This window comes from Sebastes fasciatus, chromosome 8, assembly GCF_043250625.1.
Source record: "Sebastes fasciatus isolate fSebFas1 chromosome 8, fSebFas1.pri, whole genome shotgun sequence".
In the NCBI taxonomy this organism is placed as follows: Eukaryota; Metazoa; Chordata; class Actinopteri; order Perciformes; family Sebastidae; genus Sebastes; species Sebastes fasciatus.
In genome coordinates, this window is record NC_133802.1 from 30335780 (window position 1) to 30353376 (window position 17597).

At 43.8% G+C, this 17597-nt stretch overlaps 2 protein-coding genes across 4 annotated transcripts in view; both read right to left on the minus strand.

The window, feature by feature from the left end:
- The window catches only part of fgd1 (FYVE, RhoGEF and PH domain containing 1), a 30335-nt gene extending 19702 nt beyond the window's left edge, over window positions 1–10633 (minus strand). Inside the window, exon 1 of one of the 2 annotated variants that reach the window (XM_074644924.1) lies at window positions 9617–10633. In XM_074644924.1, the coding sequence (XP_074501025.1) occupies window positions 9617–9809 (193 nt within the window). In that variant the 5' untranslated portion in view covers window positions 9810–10633. Of the gene's footprint in view, window positions 1–1811; window positions 2144–9616 lie in introns of those variants that run through there. The other variant, XM_074644926.1, reaches the window with a different exon arrangement.
- A 1411-nt stretch (window positions 10634–12044) lies between these two features.
- Window positions 12045–16958, minus strand: LOC141773174 (uncharacterized). 2 transcript variants are annotated; one of them, XM_074644928.1, is made up of 10 exons: window positions 16647–16956; window positions 15938–16111; window positions 15154–15311; window positions 14627–14825; window positions 13874–13970; window positions 13629–13791; window positions 13452–13495; window positions 13204–13372; window positions 12854–13050; window positions 12045–12179 (listed from the first exon to the last, which is right to left on the minus strand). In XM_074644928.1, exons 1-10 carry the CDS (start codon window positions 16916–16918, stop codon window positions 12138–12140), a joined length of 1515 nt encoding a protein of 504 aa, XP_074501029.1. In that variant the 5' UTR covers window positions 16919–16956; the 3' UTR covers window positions 12045–12137. The 2 variants fall into 2 exon arrangements, with proteins under 2 accessions (XP_074501029.1, XP_074501030.1); XM_074644929.1 differs by lacking the exon at window positions 12045–12179 and having other exon boundaries at window positions 12889–13050; window positions 13130–13372; window positions 16647–16958.
- Window positions 16959–17597: the final 639 nt, after the last annotated feature.

The following is a 17597-nucleotide window of genomic DNA, read 5'->3' on the forward strand; positions in this document are numbered from 1 at the left end:
AGGGAGATTCTACTGGTCCTTTAGTTGGTTCTAGTGGTCATTAGGGAGGTTCCACTGGTCCTTTAGGTGGTTCTAGTGGTCATTAGGGAGGTTCTACTGGTCCTTTAGGTGGATCTAGGGAGTTCTAATGGTGATGAAGGAGGTGACAGAAGCCTGTTCTAGTGGTCTGGAGGATCTAGGGGTCTTGTATGATAAATAGTTTAAGTTCTCCTTTAGAAGGTTCTAGCTATCATTGGGGGTGGGAGTTGTAGAGGTCCAACAGGTGGTTCTAATGTTCTTTTAAGAAGTTCTGATGGCCACTGATGTGGTTCCAGGAGCCCTTTAGTAAGTAAGGTTTAGGGGGTCTTGGTGGTCACAGAGGATGCCCTAGAGGTTATTGAAGTGGTCCAAGTCATCTCTCAGGATGTTCTAATCGGTACTGGTTCTAGAGACGTGAAGTCACGCCCCTTCTGGTGGACCTTATGGGACCTTATTTCAGAAAAGATATGAACGGTAGTCAACGGAGAGACACAAATAATGATTTGATCCTGTTTGAATTGCTCCATGAATCACACACATGATGTTTGCATTTAAAAGATAATTTTTCGAGCCCAGAAGGTCTCAGTTCGTCGTTATTTGTCTCTCTCTGTTGACAACCGTTCATATTTTTTCTGAAATAAGATCCCATGGTGATCCACCAGCAGGGGAGGGACTTAGCCTCTCTATAGGGGTCTGTTAGGTGGTTCTAATGGTAGTAATCTGTATCTGGATACGCTATCTGGGTCTCTGATGGCAGACTAGACCTCCAGATGTTGTCTGAACGATTTAATCTGCATTCTGATTCTGAATGTGTTCAGCTACATTAACACGAGTCTCTCCTGATCCAGATCAGATATCAGATCCAGATCACAGGAGGAGAGACGAGGTCTGCAGGGTATAACAACATGGTCCATGTTGGAGAGACAGACAAGGACAGCATGTCAGTGACTGACTGGTGGAGCAGACGAGGATGCAGATATCATCTTCATCATTAACAGCATTTTAAGGGTTAACATGAGGAGATTCTGCTGTGTGTGTGTGTGCGTGTGCGTGTGTGTCTGTGTGTGTGTATGTGTGTGTGTGCAGGGTGGGGGTGTGTCCGTCTGTCTGCAGACACAAACCAACACTAATAACTGACACCGTGCTGCTGTTCATCCACATCCCCTCAGCCTCAACATTCAGGATCAATGGATCAGGAGTCAATCAATACACACGCGCGCGCGCACGCACACACACACACACACACACACACACACACACACACACAGGGTCTAATTGGATTCCGTCTGTGTTGTGTGGTTACGTGCACAGTACTGATGAAATAAAACATGCAGCAGAGAGATTACTGATCCTTATATATACCTATACATCTATATATATAGATGCATGTATAATATATATGTATAAAGTGAGTCACGTGATGAGAGAGCTGCAGACTCACATCTGGCAGACGCAGTATCATGCAGCCATACTAGCCTACATTCACTGCGGCGAGATGTCGGTCAGTGTGTGCGCGTGCACGACACCCAGTGTGAGCGCGCGTATGTCATCCCCCCCCACACACACACACCATCATCATATTATTATGATTCTACATATTTATATTCATATTCATCAATAGAGATAAAAACACAGCGAGGAGGAAAAGGTGTGATGAGGCTGCAGCTGTGCACGCGCTCGTGTGTGCGCGCGTGCGCGTGCATCAGCAGGTACCTCGGTACACGGTGCAGATGTGTAGTACATGCAGTAGGCCTGCAGTAATACTACAGTAGTACTACTACAGTAGTACTCACCTCTGGTCAGGCTGCTTCTGTCCATGTACATCGCGCAGCAAAACACAAATCCGGTCATTAAAGACAGTGTTGATGGAGAGAGAGCGGCTCTCCCGGTCCACAGCACGGAGAAGAAACCGGGTCAGATACACACACACACACACGGATACACGCACGGACCGGACCGGCACGGCTCCGACCCACACACACGCACACAGCGGACCGGCTGACAGACCGACAGGCTGCTGCTACAGGACCGATAAGTAGGTTAGATCCGCTCGGTTTGATTCAGTGGGCTGCCCGGTGTGAGAGAGCGGCGGGCGGGGAGGAGAGAGAGGAGGGGGAGAGAGAGAGAGGGGAGAAAGAGAGAAGGAGAGAGAGAGAGAGAGATGATGAGAGAGAGAGAGGGAGAGGGAGAGAGAGAGGGTGAGAGAGAGGGGGGGAGAGGGAGAGAGAGAGAGAGGGGGGAGAGGGAGAGAGAGAGGGTGAGAGAGAGGGTGTGAGGGGGGAGATTTAGACAGAGAGAGAGAGAGCGAAATGGAGAGAGAGAGAGGGAGAGAGAGAGAGGGATGAGAGAGAGAGGGAGAGAGAGAGGGAGCGAGAGATGGAGATAGAGAGAGAGAGGGAGAGAGAGAGAGAGAGAGAGAGATGAGAGAGAGCGAGAGAGAGAGAGGGAGCGAGAGATGGAGATAGAGAGAGAGAGGGAGAGAGAGAGAGAGAGAGAGAGATGAGAGGGAGCGAGAGAGAGAGAGGGAGCGAGAGAGGGAGCGAGAGAGGGAGCGAGAGAGGGGGGAGAGAGAGAGAGGGAGAAACTCTCCTCCATTTTGGTTTCCTTGACAACAAATTAAGAGCGGTAGAGAGATGGAGTGTCTTTCAACACCTTCTCATCCCAACTCATCTCATCCTGACGCTTTGTCAGACCTCCTTTATTGTTTTAGAAAATGGGCAGATTTTCTTTTAAAGGGACTGTTTGTAAGAATCATAAGTGCTTGTTAACAGCGACACCTGTGGCCGTTAAGTCAACAAAAGTCAGCGTCCTGTTGCTCGCGCTTGTGCTCGCTCTACATAGACATGAACGAGCATCGCTCAAAACAGTGAGGCGACACACGTCAGCTAAAACCACAATATCACTCTATATTTCACTGCTTGGCAGTAATGTTAGCTGACCAGACGAAGGTCTCTCTATGAATCAATGCTGATCCTAGTGTTGGCTTTTCCTGCTTCAGCCTCCCGACCGCGGCCGGAGGGAACAGGGAAGACACCGGAGTTTTGGTCGGAGACGATAACGTTTCTCGCTGCGGAGCTCCATCACTTCACAAGACACGGGAAACCTCTGTTGGTCTGGAGGAGCTGCAGCATTTATTTCTGCACAAACGTCCACTTTGTCACTAGATATTCTCAGAGCTAAACTAAGTCTAATGATACAGACAGGTGAGGAGAGAGACAGACAGGTGAGGAGAGAGACAGACAGGAATGGACCTTTTCTGCAGAGATTTTTACTAAAATTGAAACAGAGGTAACAATGAAGGCAGCTTTATGTCTACCACCTGGTCACCTGACTGATGCTCAGAACTGATACTGCAGAACACCTGACACAAGCCCCGCCTCCCTCCGACTCTGAATGACACAACACAAAAAACATGATATTTAATCTGTCTTTGTTCTAAATGGAGAGATTTACCTCCAGAGAGCCTCCACCATCTGCTGCACACGCACGCACACACACACACACACACACACACACACACACACACACACAAATGTTCCAGATTATTTTCATACTAAATAAAATCTGTGATCAACAAAGTCTATATAATAATAATAATAATAATAACAGTCAGTCTGTGATAAAAACATTAGAGGATGTAATCAGTTACACTCACATACTGTATATATATATAGATATATATATCTATATATATAAAAATATTTCAAAGAATAAAACATCACTGGATGAGAAAAACAACAACAAATTTGTCATGTTTTAAGGGCACTTTGAACATGATTTCACAGAGAACATTAGTCATCAACTCCATTCTATCCCTTATAATCACGTAGTTCGACGCCCCTCTCTCTATATATACATATAATATATAACATTGTATATTATGTATAAATATTTATATATATTATACATAAATATTTCCACAGCACTAATTCAACAATGACACACTGATTCACTACAGTTTAACTGTTCATGAAACTCAACACTTCCTGCAGGTTTATCAAATTAAAAGCCCACCAGGAGTTGGAGGTGTCACTTCCTTTAACAGAAAACTAAAAGCTGACAGGAAGTGAAAATCATCGAGTTTTACTAAATACAGTTTGATTAATGTCACTCCACATGTTTCTTAATAACAGCTGTTAGTGGCGGATGTGACATATATCTTAATAATGAAACACCCACTATTCAAAAATATGTTATATATCATTATTTTATTTCTAATTATTACAAATTAATTATTACTGTATGAGTGGATTTCATGAATTGAATGTGTTCGTCCTGATCAGAAGACAGCAGAGACACAGTTGATCTAACTCCACCCCACAGCTGGGTCAGGACATGATGAACAAAAACAAACACACCCCTGTTAAGGGGCTGCTGATCCTGTAGAGCAGACAGACAGACAGACAGACAGACAGGGTGATCAAAACAAACACACACCCCAGTTACTGAAGAAGACGGAGGAGGTGGAGAGTCACAACTGTAGAACAAGAAATCAAACACACCCTCTGGTTACTGAACTGTCAGTGCTGCTCTAAGGAGGATAAAACCAGCTCTCTCTTCTGAGGCTGAAAAACAAACGCACCCAAACACTTTAACACATCTGAGTGAAGCAAAAGCAAACACACCCTGTTATCATCTGGCAGGGGAGGAGATAAAACTACAGGCTGACCTCTGACCTCTGACCTCTCACACACACATGCACACACACACACACGCACACAGACACAGCTCCCCTTCCCCCCCACAGCAACAGTGAGCGACCCAGTGACCCACAGAGAGACAAGCTCACTCGTCCATCCCCCCAGGACATCTATGAATGGAGAAATGTGTGTGCGTGTGTGTGTCCTTGATGTGTCTTTTACAGAGTTCAGCTGTTCGTCTGGTTTTAAACTGAGACGAGAGGAGGTTAACGGTTTCATGTTGACAGCGATTCATGGAGATATGAGGAGTACGACATGTAACGGAGGTCCCAGCTGGAGTCGAACCGGCGACGTTGTGATTATGTGTTGTGCATCTTCTGTCACCAGGACAATTGTACATATAGAGGTAGAAATATGGACAATTGCCGTTTCAAACAGTAGACCCACGCTGTTTTCAGTAGTAGCACAGATAGAAATAACATCAGAAACAATAAACACTTGAACCATCAATAGAAATAGTAGAACCAACAGTACAAACTCTAGAAACGTTGGTAAAAATACTAAAGACAACAGCAGAAACATAAGATACTCTAAAAACAACAGTAGACACTCTAGAATCAACAGTAGAGACTCAAGAATCAACAGTAAAGACTGTAGAATCAACAGTAGAGACTCTAGAATCAACAGTAGAGACTCTAGAATCAACAGTAGAGACTCTAGAATCAACGGTAGAGACTGTAGATTCAACAGTAAAGATTCTAGAATCAATGGTAGAGACTCTAGAATCAACAGTAGAGATTCTAGAATCAACAGTAGAGATTCTAGAATCAACGGTAGAGACTATAGATTCAACAGTAGAGATTCTAGAATCAACAGTAGAGACTCTAGAATCAACAGTACAGACTGTAGAATCAACAGTAAAGATTCTAGAATCAACAGTAGAGACTCTAGAATCAACAGTAGAGATTCTAGAATCAACAGTAGAGATTCTAGAATCAACGGTAGAGACTATAGATTCAACAGTAGAGATTCTAGAATCAACGGTAGAGACTCTAGAATCAACAATAAAGACTATAGATTCAACAGTAGAGATTCTAGAATCAACAGTAGAGACTCTAGAATCAACAGTAGAGACTCTAGAATCAACGGTAGAGACTATAGATTCAACAGTAGAGATTCTAGAATCAACGGTAGAGACTCTAGAATCAACAATAAAGACTATAGATTCAACAGTAGAGATTCTAGAATCAACAGTAAAGACTGTAGAATCAACAGTAGAGACTCTAGAATCAACAGTAGAGACTCTAGAATCAACGGTAGAGACTGTAGATTCAACAGTAAAGATTCTAGAATCAATGGTAGAGACTCTAGAATCAACAGTAGAGATTCTAGAATCAACAGTAGAGATTCTAGAATCAACGGTAGAGACTATAGATTCAACAGTAGAGATTCTAGAATCAACAGTAGAGACTCTAGAATCAACAGTACAGACTGTAGAATCAACAGTAAAGATTCTAGAATCAACGGTAGACTCTAGAATCAACAGTAGAGATTCTAGAATCAACAGTAGAGATTCTAGAATCAACGGTAGAGACTATAGATTCAACAGTAGAGATTCTAGAATCAACGGTAGAGACTCTAGAATCAACAATAAAGACTATAGATTCAACAGTAGAGATTCTAGAATCAACGGTAGAGACTCTAGAATCAACAGTAGAGATTCTAGAATCAACAGTAGAAACTAGAAACACCTGGTAGAGACTCTAAACACAACAGTAGATACTCAGTACACAACAGTACAAAACACACACACACGCACGCACGCACGCACACACTAATTGCAGCTGAATCTGTCGTCTATTTTTAACCTTCAGCTCTTCATTCATATCTTCATGTGCTGCTGCTGCACGGCATGCTGGGGGGACAAGCAGGACACTGAGACCACTTGAATGACGTCACGGACTACATACTGTACATGATACATGTTCGGACATATTTTCTATCCAGATGCTTCACATGTAAAAAGTGTCACGTGTTTGTTTGTATCGGACACATGATGCTGTGTAATAACAGCTGCTGTAACTAGAACCAGCTAATGACACTAGAAAATGCATTTCCTGCAGAGAATGCACGTGAATGCTGAAAGCTAAAATAAATTGCTTAGCATTGCTGAACATGCAGAAATGCGCAAAAGTAAAAATGGCAGAGCTGGAAGCTGACATGCATTACCTAAAGAAGCTAAGAGCTGAAATACTTTGCTAGAAAATCAAGAAGCTAAACTGTAATCCTGTCAAAGGCAGAAGTTGAAATGAATTGACTGAAAAGGCTGAAAGAAAAAATGCTTCGTACTTTAAAAAGCATGAAAGGTAGAAAAAGAGTTGAAAACAAGCGGAAATGTCCTTAGAGCATAACGTTTTGATATCTGAATGGTTTCTGTAGCTGAAAGTATGCAGAACTAGTTGTCCGCCGAATAATGGACGGAAGAATTGTAATTAGTTTGTCACCCTTGTAACACTTAAATAAAGTCTGTAGCTGAAAGTATGAAGAAGTAGTTGAACTTCAAACTTGGAGTAGGTCCTATTCCCTTACATTAAAACAAGTCGGTTGAAGTTGCAAGCAGAAATGTCTTTAAAGAGCTGAAGAAATTTGAATGGTTTCTGTAGCTGAAAGTATGCAGAAGTTAGTAGTTGACCGAAATCCCTACGGAATAGATGGAATAATAAGTCTGTCAGAAAAAAACTCAAAATGCTCTATATATTTAGAGGTCCAGACGCTGGTATAGTGAGGCAACATAACACTCAAACTTCCTGGCACTAATCAGCCCTGAAACTAAGAGCACAAACAGAACCTTTCAGAATAAAATCCCTCCACATGTAACAGGAGGGGAGCAGAAACAACACTGTGCAGATGAACAAAGAATCCTGAAGATAGTTAAACTTAGTCATCTATTGACTGTTATTATAATGATATGAAACTAAAGAGAAGTCAGACTCTTGTGTTTTTTATATACTTTGAGAAAAACTGACCCTCTCTCTCTGCCACGTTGTCTGTGGTTTCCTGCCTCACTCGCTCAAAACTCAACACACACACACACACACACACACACACACACACACACGGTGCACGTACACACAAAACTCAGATATTTATTTATTTTATCATAATAAATTAATTATGAGTTCACAGTGTTACGTTCCCCGATTAATCCAGGGGATGAGGAGAGTGCCATTAAAAAAAGAAAAAAAACAATGGAAAGAGAATGAAGGACAACGGAAGTGCATAAACAAAGGTAACAATTATTTAACAAACATGACAAATGTCAGTATTTAAGAGAAAAAATAAGCTTCGTTTCATCTCTTGTGGCAAGAGCGCCGCCATGTTGCAGTACTCTAGCCTGTGACGTCACGAGGTTGGTTGGCTCGGCTGAGTTACACAGATACAACGGTATAGACCGTGAAAGACGGAGACGGAGGAGACACGGGACAGAAGAAAACAAAAGAGGGGACACTATTGTATTGCTATTGATGTAAAGATGAGTTTTACAATGTTAAAACTAACTGACGCTGAAACGGAGATCAGTAACGTTACTGCAGCGCTGGCTAGTATCACTGAAAGAGCCCACCGACAGGCAGCTGTCTCATTCAGACCGTTCAAAGACAGGGTCGCTAAGAAAATAAACGCCCAAAGCACTACTTTATTCTGAAGCCCACGCTACAGCGTTTGTTTACGTAACTTCCTGGTAGCTTCTGCTAGCTAGCTAGCTACCGGCTCAACATTAGCATACCAAAACTACCATCACAAAGTAAAAGTTATCACCAAAGCAAACACGTGTGATCCGTGTTTTCCTTTAACTAACTAACTAACTAAATGATTAACTATCTAATTCGGTTATACTCCCAAGCAGACGGAAAGAGCTGACACGGTGAGCAGCTCTGGGCGGTGTGGACGGGGGAGCCCCAGTCATCGCGACATGGTGTCCGTCGGCTTGGGAGTATAACTATACTACTACTATATAATAATAGTGAGTGAGTTAGTTAATGTATAACTGCACATAAATACGGTGAAGAGGTGCGGGCACGAAACCCATTTCAATACCTCTCACCACTGCACTCGCATCACAGGCAGACTTAGGACCCAACGCCATGCAGTCGGCGACTATGTGACCACGCTTGTGACAGAAAAAACACTGTTTCTCAAAGTTATAACCACATGACGACGCTTTGGCATGCATGACATGCGTGTCATCAGAGTTCTGAGAAAAACTACGGTGGGAGAAGGAATTTATTAGAAACACTTTTGTGCGTGACAGTGAACACTTCCGCCAAGGTAGCGGCCTGCTGCAGTGTAGTTACTTTCTGCTCATTCAAGTTCACCACAGCATGCTCAGACACACAGTCTTTAAACTCCTCTAACAACATTAGTTCACGTTGGGTAGCTACCTCCTCAGCTAGAGCCTTACATGCTGAACACCGTCGGTCAAAAAGGATCCCTTTCTCCCTGGAAAAGTCACCATAAGCCTGGCTTGTTGTTTTCCTAAGGAAAGTTTTATCAGGTACACCGTACTCTGCCTGCTCAGGTACACCCTACTTTACCTGCTCAGATACCCTGTTCACTGCCTGCTCAGGTACACCGCACTCTACCTGCTCAGGTACACCGTACACTACCTGCTCAGGTACACCATTCACAACCTGTTCAGGTACACCGTTCTCTGCCTGCTCAGGTACACCCTACTTTACCTGCTCAGATACCCTGTTCACTGCCTGCTCAGGTACACCGCACTCTACCTGCTCAGGTACACCGCACTCTACCTGCTCAGGTACACCGTTCACTACCTGCTCAGGTACACTGTTCACTACACAGTGCTTTAAAGATGAAGACTAACTGTTGGTTTTGTAAATGTACATCTTGTTTACGGCTCTAACCACCTGTCTCACTCACTGAAGCTGCAGTTCACTCACCTGTCCTGCGGGTGGAGCTGCGGAGTGATGGTGGCGTTGAGGTGGTGTTCAGGTGGTAGGAGAACCTCCTGGTGCTGAACTGACTGGAGAAGGAGGGAGGAGGGGGTGGAGGAGGAGGTGAGGGAGGAGGAGGAGGAGGAGGAGAGGGGAGGTTGAACCCGAGCAAGGTGCTACGAGGTCGGTTCAGCTGCATGCCGCGCAGGTATGTCGGTCCACACCTGTACAGGTACGTCAGTCCACACCTGTACGCAGGTCAGAGGTCACTCTTTGTTTGTTTCAGTTCATATTCATGTTTCCGTTTGTTTCAAAATGAGACATTTAATCTGAAAGTTTGTGTTTGAATCAGTCACTTCCTGTCGAGTCCCCAGAAAGTTCATCACATCACATAAAGTCTGTTTCAGCAGAACTTCAGCAGAACTTCAGCATCACGTTTCTGCTCGTTGTCGGGTTGAAGTCATGTGGAGGTCAGAGTCTCCCTCCCTCATCCTCCCCCTCTCTCTCCCATCTCTCCCTCTTTCTGTCACTCTATCAGAAAACGTAGAAATCGTCTCGTCTCCATCAGATCAGTAGAATCCAACTAATGTGATTCAATAACAACTTTCCTCAGATGCTCAGAGATCAGATCAGAGCGGATGCAAAGAAAAATAACTTGACCTTGTCTGAGTAAATCTTCTCTCCTTAGTTTCCTCCTGAAGAATCCAGAATGTGCCGACTCAGCTCCAATACAGAAGTCGCTTCACTTTTCCTTCAACTTTACACTTTTTCCTGATTTCTCCTCCTCCTGCTGCTTCAGGTTCACTTCCTCTGCTGATTTTTAATCCTTCATTCCAGCGTCAGTTTGTCCAAACAGACAGACAGACGGTCAGTCACACAGACGGTCGGTCAGTCGCTCTTCTCTCTCGGCAGCTTCAGGCTTTTGTGTGAAAAATCTGATCTGAGCTGCAGACCGACACCACAACTCCTCCTCCAGCCAGACATCTGATCCCAGACCAGCTCCCCTCCTCCTCCTCCTCCTCCTCCTCCTCCTCCTCCTCCTCCTCCTCCTCTCTCTGTGGTCTGTTTCTCATTTTCTCTCCTTCTTTTTTTTTTGTTTTTTGAGGCTGAAATTTGAAGCAAAAGGAAAACTGTGGAGACAAATTCCAACAGCAGTTTGTTTTTGCTCTTTTCTTTCCGTCAGAGCTGCAGAAGTCAGTCAGCCGATTCTCCTCCTCATCACACTTTCATTATTTTTTAACTCTTGTGACAGTTGGAGCAGCAGAGATGAAAGTGAAGGATCATGGGAGTCTCTTTCAGCCAGAAGAGGGCTCCATCGCTCCCTCTGTCTATCTGCTAACTCGTCATTAAATCCTGTTCAGAGCCTCATGAAGACAGTTTAGATGTGAAATCCACAGTAATAATAGTTTGTCCCAATATGCTGTTTTTTACACCGCCAGCTTTTGTGTGAGTAATTGTTAACGGTAAATTATTAATACATCAAAACAAACATGTTTTTTATTCTGATAATTCTGCTTCACCGTCTCAGAACAGCTCTGACAGGTGAACACAGGTGTTTCCTACAAGATCAATCCGTTTATTAAAATTATATATTATTAATACTGTATAATAAACAAACCAGCTGTGGAAACAGCACCAACGGCAGCTCTACGTTTAAATGTATGTTTGTGACTTATTGTCTACACAAATGTAACCTGGTAACTAATGTCATGATTCAGGGAGTTTTTTAAAGAAATTTCAAATAAGTTATTTGCTGATTATCATCTATTTACAAGCAGACATGGAAATAAAGCATATTAATTAACTTTGTATTCTTTTTTTGGAAATGTATTCAATAAATTATCAGCTATTGGGAAATAGCGGAATAGAATTATTAAATAATGTTTATAATACAAGATCAATTTTGAGGTAAATATTGGGGTAATTTGGCAGTAATTCAAAAGAAAATTCAAATAGGTTATTGCTAATTATCACCTAATTACCATGAAATTTGCGTACCTGTAAAATTAAGTGTTACCTCTTCATCTTCTCTTCTTCAGTTGTTTTCTGTTCAACTTCATTTTGACTGAAGTGATTATTAATATTAGTCCTATAACATCAGACTGAGTGTAGCTGTTCTCTCTAGATTGTATAATGCTGTTCTTTTAACAAACACATTTTAATTGCTATCTCTATCTGCTGCAGATTTAGATGTGATCAGTGTTGGAGCTGCTGTCATCAGAAACCAGCTGTTTTTTTTAATTATTTCTGTACATTAGTTGAGATGAGACACGATGTCGTCTCCAGTGAGCGAGGAGGCTTCGTTGGTTCATTAAAATCAGACAGTTTCTCTTTCCAGCTGCTGAAGCTGAACTGTGATCATGTGATTGTGTGATTGTTAACGTCCTGCAGGGGGCAGTGTTGTGTAGCTGAACACCAGTTTCACATCGGTCCGTTTAAAATCTAAAATTCAGTTTTATTGATATTCAGAAAAAAACATTCTGTTTAAAATCTACAGCAGAGAAATGAAACAAAGCGAGAGCGTCCTTCAGTGAGTCTCTGATCTTCTGCTCCTCAGGCTGTACCGAGGCTGATCAATCAGGACGAAGAAGAGGATGAGGAGGATGGAGATACATACAGAGGGGAAAAAAGAGAGGGAGGAGCAGAGGTCAGAGGTCATGCAGACTTTAAATCTCTTTGTGGTTCCTGTGGTTACCACGGTAACGCTAAGAACATCTGAATAATAAAAAGCAGGTGAAGCAGAGAGGTTTGAGTTAAATGTATTAACGGTGAAGCAGAGAGGTTAGAGTTAAACTTTTACCAGTGAAGCAGAGAGGTTTGAGTTAAACATACTGACAGTGAAGCAGAGAGGTTTGAGTTAAACGTATTAACGGTGAAGCAGAGAGGTTAGAGTTAAACTTTTAACAGTGAAGCAGAGAGGTTTGAGTTAAACGTATTGACAGTGAGGCAGAGGTTTGAGTTAAACATTTAACAGTGAAGCAGAGAGGTTTGAGTTAAACGTATAAACAGTGAAGCAGAGAGGTTTGAGTTAAACGTATTAACGGTGAAGCAGAGGTTAGAGTTAAACTTTTAACAGTGAAGCAGAGAGGTTTGAGTTAAACGTATTAACGGTGAAGCAGAGAGGTTTCAGTTAAATTTTTAACAGTGAAGTAGAGAGGTTTGAGTTAAACGTATTAACAGTGAAGCAGAGAGGTTTGAGTTAAACGTATTAACGGTGAAGCAGAGAGGTTTGGTCAGATGTACCTGTTTGTCCTCCACCAGGATGCTGTAGACCAGAGGGGAGGAGACGGAGGAGCGACGACGGCGTCTACCTGCACTCACTGAGGCATTCTGGGTAGTGGGACTCTGAACTGAGGCATTGTGGGTAATGTTTTGCTGCAGGGTGATGTCAGCCGCTGAGCTGTTCACTGTACTGCTGAGAATACTGTCAGTACTCCATCCTGCAGTACAAATACACTTTTACTTTAAATACCAACGTGGCCAAAAGTATGTGGACACATAGGTGAGACACGTACTGACCGGCGTGTGACATGTGAGACAGGTACTGACCGATGTGAGACAGTTACTGACCGACATGTGAGACAGGTACTGACCAATGTGAGACAGGTGAGACAGGTCTGGGTCCTCTGTGGTTGGAGACACCAACGTGCTGCAGAGCTCCTCCTCCTCCTCCACTTCTTCTTTTTCTTCTTCTTCTTCTTTTATTATCATCTCCTGTCTCCTCCTCAGCGCCTCCTCTCTTCCTCTACTCTCTGACCTCCTCTGGAAGAGATCTGATTGGTCAGTCTGACGTGACAGGAAGCAACCATCTGTGACATCATTGGTTCACTTCTGTTCTCACCTTCACAGTCAGCTGATTCTTCTTCTGTAGCTCTGCCAAAGACTCTGCAGACAGACAGACAGCGAGACAGACAGACAGACAGGATGAACCAATCAGCAGCTGCGGTTCCTCTGGCGTCCAGAGGTCCAGATGTTGCTGTGATGATGACGGTGTATTGCGGTGAAGGTGTGGACTCACCTGCCTGCTGCAGCACCTCCTGCAGGCTCCTCTGAGTCTCTCTGAGCTGCTGCAGACTCTGCTGGAAGGGGTCTCTGTACCCAACACACACACACAGCAGGACACACACTCCAACACACACCATGAAGCGCCTTAACACACTCACATACACACTGACCAGCTCCTGCACACACACGCACACACACACAGGTTATAAGGAGGACACACAGCTGCTGGAGCTCACCTGTCAGGTGTGACGTACTCACCATTTGTTGGTGTTCAGGAGAATCAGAGTTCATCACAAACTGGTTGATCTTCCTCTCCAGGTAGAAATTGAAACACACCAGACTCAACAACACCAACCTAAACACAGGAGGAGGAAGAGGTGGAGGAGTTACCTGGTTAAGGAAGGAGGAGTTACCTGGCTGAGGGTGGAGGAGGAGGAGTTACCTGGCTAAGGGTGGAGGCGGAGGAGGAGGAGTTACCTGGCTAAGGGTGGAGGAGGAGGACGGGTTACCTGGCTAAGGGTGGAGGAGGATAAGGAGTTACCTGGCTAAGGATGGAGGAGTTGGAGGCGGAGTTACACGGCTGAGGAGGATGAGTTACCTGGCTAAGGGTGGAGGAGGAGGAAGAGGAGGAGGAGGAGGAGTTACATGGCTGTGGGTGGAGGAGGAGGACGGGTTACCTGGCTAAGGGTGGAGGAGGATAAGGAGTTACCTCGCTAAGGGTGGAGGAGGAGGAGGGGTTACCTGGCTGAGGAGGAGGAGTTACCTGGCTAAGGGTGGAGGAGGAGGAGGGGTTACCTGGCTAAGGGTGGAGGAGATGGAGGAGGAGGAGGAGGAGTTACATGGCGGAGGAGGAGGAGGAGGAGTTACATGGCTGAGGAGGAGGAGTTACATGGCTAAGGGTGGAGGAGGAGGAGTTACCTGGCTGAGGGTGGAGGAGGAGGACGAGTTACCTGGCTAAGGGTGGAGGAGGAGGAGGAGTTACCTGGCTAAGGGTGGAGGAAGAGGTGTTACCTGGCTCTGGAGGAGCGGCGGGTGGAGGTGAGCAGGAAGGAGGTGCAGAGAGCAGCAGCGTTGTAGCAGCAGGAGCTCAGACTGTGAGACTCCATCAGCAGGAAACTGTGCAGGAAAGAAACTCTGTTGAAGAGTTCAGACAAAACCACCTGCTGCTCTCTGGAGACACTGCTGAGCTCCGAGAACACCGACCGCAGACCTGACAGACAGACAGGCGGAGACAGACAGACAGACAGACAGGTGGAGAGACACAGAGAGGCGGAGCGAGACAGACAGACAGGTGGAGACAGACAGACAGGTGGAGAGACACAGACAGGTGGAGAGACACAGAGAGGCGGAGCGAGACAGACAGACAGACAGACAGACAGAGAGAGAGACAGACAAACATGTAATTTTTTTTACCCTGTGTATAGTCTGTGAGGATTTATCATTTTTTTACCCAGTGTCAAGTCTCTCAGGTTGTGTGTCTGTCTAAACTTTCTACCCTGGGTAAAGTCTCTCAGGTCGATTGTCTGTGTATTTTTTACCCTGGGTAGAGTCTCTCAGGGTGACTCTCAGCTCCTCGCCGTTGTTCAGGATCTCTTGTTGTGCCTCTAAGGCAGCAGTCTGGGCATCAATTAGATCCTCAGCCATCTGCCTGGTGGACTGAAGCTGGTCAGCGACACCTGCTGAACTCTCTGTTAACCTGACACACATGTACAGGTAATATTCACACAGACAGCAAACAACCCCTGATATCATACCACTACCTGTACAGTCAAGTCAATGTTACAGGTGTTACCTGTATTACCTGTGTGTATGTTACCTGTACAGGTGTTACCTATATTACCTGTACAGGTGTTACCTGTATTACCTGTGTGTATGTTACTTGTATTACCTGTGTGTATGATACCTGTACTGGGTGATAACCTGTATTACCTGTGTATGTCACCTGTACAGGTGTTACCTGTATTACCTGTGTCTATATTACCTGTACAGGTGTTACCTGTATTACCTGTTTGTATGTTACCTGTACAGGATGTTACCTGTATTACCTGTGTGTATGTTACCTGTACAGGTGTTACCTATATTACCTGTACAGGTTTTACCTGTATTACCTGTGTGTATGTTACTTGTATTACCTATGTGTATGATACCTGTACAGGGTGTTACTTGTATTACCTGTGTGTATGATACCTGTACAGGGTGTTACCTGTACAAGTGTTACCTGTATTACCTGTGTCTATGTTACCTGTATTACCTGTGTGTATGTTACCTGTATAGGTGTTACCTGTATTACCTGTGTGTATGTTACCTGTTCAGGTGTCTCACCTGTGCATGGTGTTCTCAGCTCGGCTCTGCCAGGCTTCAGACTGCAGGAAGTGACAGATGGAGTGAGTGTGGGTGAAGAACTCGGTATAGGTGTTAAAGGCCACAGCGTCCATACCACCTGTACACCTGCTGACCTCTGACCCCTCAGGGCATGATGGGAAATCCCTGCCTGAGCTGACATACAGAGAGAGAGAGAGAGAGATTTTCAAACTAAATCTCTTTTCTTTAATTTATCTATACATTTTTTTATACAAACAGCAATCATTAATTCATCGTCAAAAAAAAGATTTTTAAAAAAATAAATAATTTCTGTTGTTTACTTTTGTCAAACAGTTTCTTTCTTTCTATAAAATCATGAAGTCATCAGATCATTGATACATGTTAGTTTAATATTGATGTTTTGACCTGACGACAACACGTTAATATTACACATGTTGGGTTTTTTGGCTGATTTTCAAATTTTAACACTAGATTTGACTGTTTTCAGTCAAATAAATGAATAATAAACCAGTTTAATGTATATATTGAATACATATTAAATTATTATTATTATTATTACTTTTATTACCCTTAAGACGTTTACTTTGGTAAGAAGACATTAACCCAGAAGGCCACTGTAGTCCTGATATTGTTATCAGAAAAAACACTCAGTCTCAAAAGTAAAAGTGCTCATAACGAAGCTTTAACCTGTTAAAAACATTATATTTACCTGCTCAGGTGACAGAAGGTGAAACTCAGCGCGATCTGGCTCTGGCTCTCTGACGTCATGTCCCTGCAGCGCGTGTCCAGGTGCTCCACAGCTCGAGCCCAACATCCTCCGTACCTGGGCTGAGCGGCGAGGCTCCGCACGCGACGCAGCTCCATCCGGCCGCGCTCAGAGTCCGGACCGGAACCGGGAGACGAGAGTCCGGGGCCCGCAGAGAGACCGAGACCCGCTGAGAGTCCAAGCAGCAGCAGCACCGCGGACACCTGAACCGCCATCTTCACCCGTCTGCCACTCAGTCTGCTCAGCCAATCACAGAGCCAGGATTTCACCAGGTCAGAGGTCAACGAGAGGTCACGAGTCATTATTTGTTTTCATTAATTATTTCATTTTTTTTTCATCAGTAACAGCTCCAGTCAGTCAAACTGTATGCTTTAAAACTTTAAATTAATATTTACAGAAATAAACAAACAAACAAACAAACAAACAAACAAATAAATAAATATATACTTCCAGTTTGACGGAAACTAGAAACTGAAGCTCATTAAAAAACGATGAAATATTAAAAACATTAGTTACAGATGAACGTTTAAAGAAACTATGGAAGTTTTTATTGGACTTTATTAGTTGTAATCCACAGAAGACATTCCACAAATATGTAACATGATCTGCAGATATTTCACTACCCACAAACGGATTTTTTGTATTTGTGTTGTGTAAAGTCACATCCACAAAAATACAGGCCGATTTGCAAATACGCATAACTTACTCTGTAAATACGTATTTTAAGGTTTGCATGTAAAGTGATAAACACGCATTTGTGCATCTATTTCTACACGTGGAATGCTATTTGCACATATGCAGATCACTTCTGATGTGATGTGACTTTACACAACACAAATACAAAAATACGTTTGTGGGTAGTGAAATATTTGCAGATCATGTTACATATTTGTG